Below are 10,389 nucleotides of genomic sequence, written 5' to 3'. Positions count from 1 at the left end.
CTACCTACCTACCTACCTACCTACCTACTTACCTACCTACCTACTTACCTACTTACCTACCTACCAACCCCCTTCCCCCTAAAAAATTCCCCTGTTTCCCCACGGATCAGGCCCGCAGTCGTTCCTGTACACGGGCGTCCACGAGCAGAACTACATCCCTATCGTGATGGCCTACGCCAGCTGTGTGGGGGACTTCGCCGAGGACAAACAGAACTGTGCCAGGTTCCACACCTACGTCACCGAGACCAACATCAACGTCAACGTGCCGGTGAGAACAAACACTCTGATTAGAATCAGATGGTATAACACAGGAACATACTATAGATCTAGTGAAGAAAACACAGGAAAACAAGAAGGGGGAAAAAGATTGAAAGAATGAATGAATGAATGAATGAATGAATGAATGAAAGAAAAGGGGGGAAATGAGCAAATAAAAGAAAGATAAGAGCAAATAAAAAAAGGAAAAAAGAAAAAGAGAAAGAGATAGAAAGAAAGAAAGAAAGAGAGAATAGAGCGAAAGAAAGGAAGAAAGAAAGAAAAACACTACAAAAAGAGAGAAAATAAGGGAAAAAGAACGACGGAAAGAAAAAAGGTGTAGCTCTATCCGTTTCTTTTGAACATATTTCATTTTACAATAAAATATTGATGTACCACAGCGGGGCGGCGTAATGGGTTTACGATCTTCCTTATTATCGAAGATCGAGGTTCTACTTCAAATGACATTTGGACTTATTCTCTCGTAACCGTCGTTCCTGAAAAGTGTCTTCTGAACCTTTACTGTCTTGATTTCCTGACTCTGGAGCACGCGTTTGGTAATCAAAATGACTGTCATTTATTTGTATTACTGGGCGTTTAACGTTTAACAACACGGACATCAATAAATAGAAGAAAAAAAACCCCCAACAAAAATAACAGCAGCAACAACAACAAAACTAACCACAGCAAAGAGAGCAAACACCAACAATAATGATAACAACAAAAATAACAACGATAACAAAGACACCATTAACAGAAAAATGCTTTGAAGCCATTGAAGCCTGTCTATAATAAATGCGAGTATAAAAACACAGGGAAATAGATCTATAGTGAAAAAAAAGGAAAAGTAAATAAAAAGAAAGGAAAAAAAAAGAGAGAGAGAGAGAGAGAGAGAGAGAGAGAGAGAGAGAGAGAGAGAAAGAGAGAGAGAAAGAAAGAAAGAGAGAAAAGAAAGAAAGAAAGGAAGAGAGAGAGAAAGAAAAATAAAACGACAGAAAGAAAAAAAGGTGTAGCCCAATCCGTTTCTTTTGAATATGTTTGATTTTACAATAAAATATTGTTGGACCACAGAATGAAAGTGTGTGTCTTAGGTAATGTAAATGAGAATCGAGGCCTTATGTTCAATTATTGTATGTTCTATCATTGTGTTGGGAAAAAAATAGAGCTAACTTGCCTACCATGGGATTCCACATCGTTAAGTTATCAGGGCAGCTTTGGGCATACTGCTAGGAATTCGCAACCTCAAAATTACAAAGTTCTATCTAACGTTTCTAGCTGCTTTGAGTTACTGAGACCCTAAGGTCAGAAAGCAAATGTTCTACAAACCATAAGGTCAGAAACCAAATGTTCTACAAACCATAAGGTCAGAAACCAAATGTTCTACAAACCATAAGGTCAGAAACCAAATGTTCTACCTGCTCTATCAAAATCGTAAGATTTTTCGGAGTCGTTATCAAGATATTCAACGAATTGCAGGACGTGATACTCAAAATCTTTTACGATAAATTTCTTAATACTAGGTAGTGAGCAGATAGAACTTTGTAATGTTGAGGTAGCGAATTGTTGGCACTATGCTTTAGTGGGTGCAGGGACGAGCCTTTGTAATCATTTAAATAAAAAAAGAAGCATTCTCGGAGTTTCGTTCAAAATTCGGCTGAGGTTCGGTGCGTCCTCGTGTACCGCTTCATGAGTTGTATCAGCGCAACTATGCATGCATCGGCCATCTTGAAACTGATTTCTTTGTATGTTTGAGTAAAGAGAGGTACATCGACAAAACAATGATTGTCTAAAGGAGGGGAAAAGTAAGACAGACAGACAACAATGACAATGGGAAAGTAAAGAAGTAGGAGCTACCAGCCAACCCCTACAAACAACCGACTTGAAACTCGATTGGATTTTCTTTTTGAGAAGCAGAAGTAGTAATACTAGCAGTAGTCCTGAAAAATATTTCAGAACTAAGTCGATTTTATGTTATCTGTTAACGTGGTTATTATATTACTCACTCGTCTGGTATTTATGATAGGTGCGCTATGGATATAACTATGATTCTGTTTGCAGGCAACGCAAAAGACATAGATATATCGTAGAGATCAGAAACGTAAATGAGTTTTTTTCATAACGTCAGTACTCAACATAGCATTTGAAAGAAATGACTGGATGGCTTTACACCAGAGATAGAATAGCCCTTGCAAATTACTCAATATATTTATTTTTTTCATTTTTCTTGAAACAGCCTTAAATGACTCGTACCTTACTTTTGCTTTTCCCACACCTTCTATTATTATTATTGTTATCATCATCATTATTATTATTTCAGCCTAATTTTACTTAACTTGTCTCATAATTTCCTTCTATTTCCAGCCTGCACCATCACAGGCACAGACTCAGGACCCGAATTTCGCCACACGTCTTGAGCAGCCGCTCCTACTTCTGTGTTTAGCGCTGCTCACGCCGATAGTAGCCAAGCTGATGTAAAGACAGAAACAACGACAGAGAACGAGAAAATGAAGTCCACAGAATATGGAAAACGACAGAAAGTATATATGGAGATTTTTTTAACAAACAGCTGAGAACGTAGCGTACTGCAGAGCGTGTGAGAAGACGCGGAATGGCTCAACTGTGACGACGGAACAACTATTTGTAATTATTAATTGGGGAAGTACAAGCGGTGCGGTGCGGAAAGGAACTGGCCACCGTACCACAATATGCCGAAGGCCCAGGAAGTTGTCTCACTAGCAAGACAACCCCCAATGTCCGGATCGGATGCGGGAACAACTTTACTTTTTACTTTGATCGTACTCCATCTCTACTCCAACAGAAAAAAGCCCCAAAACAAACGGGAACTCAGGTCCCAAAATCGTTCACGTTACTATAATAATTGGTTGCTTTTAAGGACAAGCGGGCTAACCCAGATTTCGGGTTTTTTCAGAAATCTTGACCTACACCAAAAGTGGGCATTGTCTTTCCTATAGGAGAAGTTTGGTTTCATTGGTGTGTATATTTCTTTGGTTATAGAGAAAACTCTCCTTGTATTTTAAAGAAGTTGAACAAGGGTTCAGAAACTTTACCTTCGAATTTCTCAAAACGGCATTTATCGGGATAGTCGCATTGTGCTTAAAAGCGACCAATTGACCTAGTCAAACGCATAAAAAAACGTCACATAACTTTGAAGTTACTTATTATGCCATTTATCTCCCGATAGTAAGAGATTTTCTCACTATGCTCGTGCTCGCATTCCTTTCCACCAACATGGCGGACTTCTACTTAAAAGTTTGATAATCACAGTGAAGCATAGTTTGCTGCCGTTGAACTCTTTATCTGTTTTACCATTTGTGTGCATTTACCTTATGGTCTCAATTATGCACAAGAGGGGAGTTAGGAAATCCTCCGTGATAGCTTTTAGCTCAAAGCAAGCTTGAAGAACTTTCATCATCGGTTTTAACAAAAAATAAGAATGTATTTCTTTTTGTCAGCACCAACATCTAAATACAATGTACTTTCCAGGAAAAAGGAAACACCCACGCTCAGAGGGAGAAAGAGGGGCGGGGGAGGGGGGATAGGGAATACGTGGTGGAGGGGGGAGGGGAGAGAGCGTTTAATACTTGGAATCAGAATCCAACATTTTAATTGATCTCCTCAAAGTTATTTTGTGTTCACTTCTGCATTACCCCCAATCTGGTGTTTGGTGGAACCTTTCATCCGGACATCAGTCTACTAGCTTGTTATTACGTGTATTTTGTCTCATTAATTGCAATGCTTATTTACCGGCGTCTGTGGTGTAGCAGTTAGACGTTTCGTTGTCGCGAACAGGAGACCGGAGTTCGATTCCCGATTGGGGAGAATTTCTGTCCAATAGCTCTGTCTTTCTGCAAGATGTTATATCACTCTCAGCATGGGCAGCATGGGTTGGTCCTGACAGGCAGGGTTGAATCCGTTCTCCTAAATGATCTAAACTGTGCCCGTGCGGTAGTAAAATCATCCATATTACGATACCTTAGAATTGCAAAGTTCTATCTGACATTTGTGTCAGTTTGGAGTTACTAAGACCATGACGTCAGAAAACAAAAGCTCAGTCTGCTCTATTAAAATGGTACGGTTATTGGGAGTCGTTATCAAGATATTCAAAGAATGGCATTTGAAAAAGGTCAACCATATTGTGAAAGTCATATTTTTTTAAAACGCCAAATGTCTCAAAACTAATACTTTGCAGATGGAACTTTGTAATTTCTAAGGTAGCGTTTAGTTTATTGCTTTGTGTTTTTTTTTCTTTTTGCCAGTTTGCTAAAAAATGTTTGGAAGGCTAATTGTACTATTCAGAATTTGTTTTTTACTTTTGGCATATTTACGAGGTTCTCACCAAGCATTACCTTATCCTTTTCATGTTTCAGGCGCCTGTTACGTATTGGGATCTGTTTTCTCTAATGTGCTGTTAGTTCAGTATTTTTGTATGGTTTCTTCCACGTTTATGACGTTACAATAAACTGACGGGACCAGTCTCGATTTTACATACATTTTCAAGGTTTTCATTGCAGTGGTTTTTTTAATGAAAATTTTTTGGAATTTCGTGGAAGGAAAAGAAAAGAACAATAAAATCAAAGGAGGAAATACCGAAAGAAGCCTACGAGGGTGACTCATTAATGAGAACAAAAGGTATACTTCAGAATCGATATATGCTATCACTTTCACTAAAAGTAGTTTAGAAATATTATGATCTTAATTTGACACAAATTAAGAAAAATGAATGTCCTGTTTTAAAAACTACTGAAATGTCAAGAGCGTGGCGCTATACTGACTTTGCACTACTTCCATTTCTTTCGACTGTAACTGTAACTCAAATCACTTTGAACGCACCCCTCCTCCCCCCCCAACCCCCCCCAACAAAAATCCCCCAAACAAAAACAACAACAACAAACAAACCCCAAAACAATAAAAACAATTTTTAAAAAGCGTTTGAACAAACAAACAGCAACAACAACAACAACAATAACAAAAAAAGGTTTCTATACAAGATGAACAAGAAATTCAACGAAACATTGCCATCAATTGTATAGCTTTGGTTTGAAAAAAAAAGAAATATATTTTTACAGCCTGGACAGACGTGGGGAAAAATTCCCAAAAGACAGACATTGGGGAGTACTTCTTCCGGTCTTCTGGGAAGTTGTATCCTTGTCTGCCCGGGCTGACCCTGACTGGCAGATTAAAATAAATAAAATTTGTTTAACATTTTACAGCGCATGTAACTGCAGAAGGTCATATGACGGCGCGGGACACGTTTAACATTTTCAGTTGGAAGGAAATTCTAAGTTTTGCCCGGGTGGCGGTTGAAGCCTACTCTTCGATTTTGGACCACCAACTGATCTTGCACACACGACCTTCAAGATTTTTCGCCCTTGTCCTAGAAGGCCAGGTGTAGATCTTTCTTACCATAAGATCAGGGGTGTAGCTGAAAGACAGCAGTAAGAAGGATCCAAGGAGTAACAGTAGCAAGGCAGCAGAAAGAGCCAGGAGCCCAGAGGAAGGAGCAAAGGAGGTGATGGGTGGGGGCAGAACCTGGAGACGAAAGCAGCCGACAGAACATTGTTAGAGAGCAAGAAGGGATGTGAAATGAGAAAATTTTAGAGAAAAAAATTGTCCGTCGCTATCCAGATTCGAACAAAGCGACATTTTGAATGAAAGGCAAACCCCTTAACCTCTAGATCACGAGAGTCCCCTCAAAATAAATGCAGTAAATTGTGTTGACAGGGGTGTAAAAGGACTACAACTCTGATCTATTACGGATTTGTATCAACTCTAACAATAACGAATACACCAAATAGAGATCAGATCTATGACTACAAATTATACTGCTCCAACCACAAAGGTAAAACGTAAAAAATTCGAAACTGTTGAAACGAAGACTAAAACACGGTTCCGTTTCTTTCCACTTCAGGTTTTAATAAGATTTTTAAAAAAAATTTTTGAGCCTACGAGTATTTTTATCATGTTCTCACTCCATTTTTCCTGGTTTAGTTGTGAATCACTTTGAAAGTACTGAATTCTAGTCACGGACACGGGTATTAATACAAAGAATTTGGGAGTCCACAAAAAAGACAGTAACGTTTGATTTTGGGCTCAGAGGAAATATTTTTAATAAACCCGTTACAGCTGGTTAAAAAACACTTAGAAGTCTAAAGTTGAAGTTTGTACAAGATTGCACGCGTGAAATGTTTTACTTGAAACTGAAATGAAGCATCAAGCAGGAATTGTTTTCTGATTCTGGCTTTGATGAAGGTTTTTTTTTCAAAACCTCAAAACACTTGTCAAAAGCAGTATTTATTTCAAAATTTTCGACTTGGAGATATATTTATGTCTTTTCTTCGAGCCCTCGACTTCCACCGTTGGTCCGTGGGGTATCAAAGTATGGCTTATCGCCTTGCTCACAAAAGGCCTAGTTTTAGTTCTTACTAAGAGGGAAGGTATTACATCGTGAATCTCCAGCTTTCAGCGAAGACACTCCCCATGCCGACGGCAAGCTGTTAGATCGTCCTAAGCAAAATTGGTTTGAGGAGAGAGATTAACCCGTTTCATTCTTTCAAAAACTATATCCAAACTATGTATTTTTTTCTTGTTTGTTATTTCAACATTAACAAATTTTGATTCTAATGAAATATGTTTTGAGCCCATGCACTCGATAGCACACGGTTAGAAACTGCAATAACTAAAATTGTGACCATTTTAGACGGAGTACATCTGAACAGTTGGCGGACGATACAATCTGGATTACACTTGGTAGTTAAAACTAAAGGACAAGATATCATACCGATCAAATTTGTGTCGAAAGGAGCGTTATACATTTGCAACAAAATTACAGTTTACAACACATTTACGACTTTTCTCGTATTTTTGAAATAAAGAGCCACCAGCCGAGATGTTGCCTGGCCAGCTGTATCAACATGATAACATTCTGTTTTCGCTCTTCCAACATTTCTCTGGCCCTTTTTAATTATATATGGGTGCATGTGTAAGTTAATGTGTGTGTGTGTGTGTGTGTGTGTGTGTGTGTGTGTGTGTGTGTGTGTGTGAGTATGTGTTTTTGTACGTGCGCCCCCCCCCCAGCACATGTGTGCGTAAGTGTGTGTATGGGTGTGTGTGCAAGTGTGTGTATGTGTGTGCGCGCGTGTGTGTATATATGTGTATGTGTGTATGTGTGTGTGTGTGTTTGTGTGTTTGATAAAACGGACACTTTAATGATGATTTGTCCTATATGGTAACACACATGACCAGAGCAACAAAAACTACATCCAGACTGGCAGCTGCCAAAGAAGAACTGATAGAGCTTATGGGAGCAGACGGTACGCAAGTGGCGTACAGTTGTGGAGTCTCCTCTCCAAGAGAAGTGAAACCCGTGGAGCATTCCTCGTTGAGATCTAGCGCTGAAGTGGAATTCTGCACACAGATCTCCACTTGATTCTGGCCTTGTGCTTTAGCACCATTCCGTAAGGGGTTGAGGAAAGGTACTGTGTCATTTTCTTTATCTGCATTAGGTAGTTTTGGTGCCTGTTCAATCGTGAGTCTGTGGGATGTTGCTCTGAAGCTCAGGTAACCGAGAAATGTCTGACTGATCTGATCTGAAGGAAATCGATCAATTACCTGGCTGTTCACACGCAGATCCATAACGAGTCCCGGTTGGGTTCTGAAGCCCAGAAGTTCAGTGCTCACAACGTGGAGAGACAGATAAAAGAAAGAACAGCGTGCGTACCCAAAGAGGTCATTCACCTCCATGTCCGTCAGCGTGAGAGATAAGGGTCGTAAGGATATTTTGAGGTACGTTGCGTATAAACATTGTCCATTCCAAAGTACCCTGCCTTCCTCACACACGGAATGCTCACAGTTTAAACCCTCGGAAAGGTTACATTGAATCTGGATAATTGTCTCGCCTGAATGAGAGAGTACGAAGTTCGTGATCTTGTCTTGCTCTATTTGGAAATGGACAAAAACGCGAGGATCGCCAAGCATTGTTATAAATGAGTTAATAGAACAGGAAAACAGAGACATATTGGCAGGTGGTAAAAAGAAAGAAGAGATAATCCCTCTTTTAACATACTCAAACAGTTGCTCCTCAGTAGTCTCGGGACTGAGAGATCCAGCCACGGCCAGGTCAAATGCCACCGGCACGGATTTGTTAGAGGCGTAGCAAAGATACGTCTCAAAACTGTCGAACAAAATATCGGTGGCGGCGTCAACCACAGGAACTTGAAAAAGAACTGCGTTTGTAGGATTATTCTGCGTCTGCACACGATTCGCCGGACAGCCAGCCACAGCGAGGTAGTGGGTGTTCTTTATACAAGTGGATTTAGCTTGCAAGAGCTCCTCCGACAGTGATTCTTTTGCTCGTTGGGAAGAATTTTGGCATGCCCGGTTGAAATCGTAACAACAATTATTGTACACGAGGCAAAGGTCATGACAAGAACACCAGGGTGACACTGTGTCGTAAATCCCATGTCGACCGCAATAATTTTGACATCTGTAGCGTGGTGCTTGCCGAACTCTCCTCAGTTTATCTTCCACACGTTGTTGAAGATCTCTAACTCTTGTTTCGTGATTTTCCATAAATTTATGTCCGTTAGTGCCATGCAAAATGAAATGACGTCGGTCTTTCAAATGATGCTTACTATATGGGATCACATCTAGAGCAGCCGTTTCTCTTGCAGGTAGTTTATTTGTTTTTTGATTCAGCTTTTCGTTCTCACCACCCCTATCTTGTTTTGTGGCATCTTTCGACTGCGCTAGTATATCCTGGGGGTTGTTTACTGGGTGTGTCATTTTGTCGTGAGTGTTGGTGGGTGCCGTTTTCTTCAATGGGAAACTGGGACTGTCTTTATTCGGTGCTTCCCACAAGAAACGACTTGACTGATCTGGTGAAACTGGCCTTGGTGGCCTCATGCAAAGGTTTGTATGTACGCTTACGACAACGAGGCAGAACAATATCGGAACCCTCAGAGTGAAATTACCCCTTGATCGCGAGGAAAGCTTATTTGGCATATCGACGACTGGACTGTGACCAGTTTTCAAATAAGTACTAGTTGAGAGTTATGAGTTAAGAGTTTTCACCCGAAGACTAATCACATAACTTACTTCACGTTTTAAAACAGAACATGTGTCACTTGTGGAATATTGGTGTGTATCTTTCATTTCTCCTTAAATGTCCTTCTGTGATCAAAACGTAGCTGAATGCTAACCCTGCAAGTTCCAACTGACTGCAAAACGTTTGAATCACAAAGCTGAAGTGACAGAACACTCGGTGGAATTCTCTGCAGACTGTAGACCAAAGTGCATTTTTCAGTTTTTCTAGCCACTCTCTACCCCTAAGGCAGTTTGTTTTGCCTTCTCGAATAACCTGATCTCATCCTCCCCGTTTGTTGTGTTGTCCTCTGACAGGTCTAATGAAAACAATTTTACAGTTCAAGTGAAAGCCATAATCCCAACCCCAAAGAGCTCAACGATCGGGATTTTTAAAAAATGCCCCCCAAGGACAAAATCAGTGATCTGACATTTCATCAACTAACAAACAGTCGAAGTAGACGGCTAAGATTCCCCTACAACGGCAACATCTTTCACGTTACCCCCCCCCCCCCTAAAAAAACAGAAAGCAAAAACCCCCATAAAAAACCCAACAACCCCCCGCAATATAAACAAAATAAAAAAATAAAAAACAAAATAAAAAACAAATAAAAAACAAACTAAAACAACAACAAACGATATGGGGGTGGAGAAGTGAGATCTAGAGGGTTGAGAAACCAAAATTAAATGCTACCAGGAGCGTTGGTGTCAATAGTTTCTCTTTCACCTTTAATTTGAGACTTGTTTTTGAAAATCTTAAATTCCATTTAGAGGTAATGTCATCTATGATTACCTGCTTATTTACCTCGAGGGAAGCGTCAATGTTTAATTTGATCAGTGAGGTCAGCGAGTTTACATTTCACCTGCTAACAAAGAGATGTAAGTCGATCTCCTAGTTGCCCCTTAGAGAATTAAAATAAAAACGACATCTCTTTGTTCATACAATGGCCATTTCAAAAGTGTAGTCATTCCCTGAGGGGATCTAGTGAAAAAGTAGAAAAGAGAGAGACTCTTTCTAATTGTTATTTTTGACGT

At 39.9% G+C, this 10,389-nt stretch overlaps 1 protein-coding gene across 1 annotated transcript in view; it reads left to right on the top strand.

Annotated features, from left to right (window-relative positions):
• Positions 1-3,199, top strand: part of LOC101846816 (alkaline phosphatase) — a gene marked incomplete in the record, with an annotated part of 63,914 nt that extends 60,715 nt beyond the window's left edge. Inside the window, 2 exon segments of the mRNA XM_013083028.2 lie at positions 111-268; positions 2,617-3,199. Coding sequence (XP_012938482.1) covers positions 111-268; positions 2,617-2,730 — 272 coding nt within the window.
• Positions 3,200-10,389: the final 7,190 nt, after the last annotated feature.

Source organism: Aplysia californica, unplaced genomic scaffold, assembly GCF_000002075.1.
Source record: "Aplysia californica isolate F4 #8 unplaced genomic scaffold, AplCal3.0 scaffold00206, whole genome shotgun sequence".
Lineage (NCBI taxonomy): Eukaryota > Metazoa > Mollusca > Gastropoda > Aplysiida > Aplysiidae > Aplysia > Aplysia californica.
The sequence above is the reverse complement of the archived record's forward strand: the minus strand, read 5'-3'. Positions and strand labels throughout refer to the sequence as shown.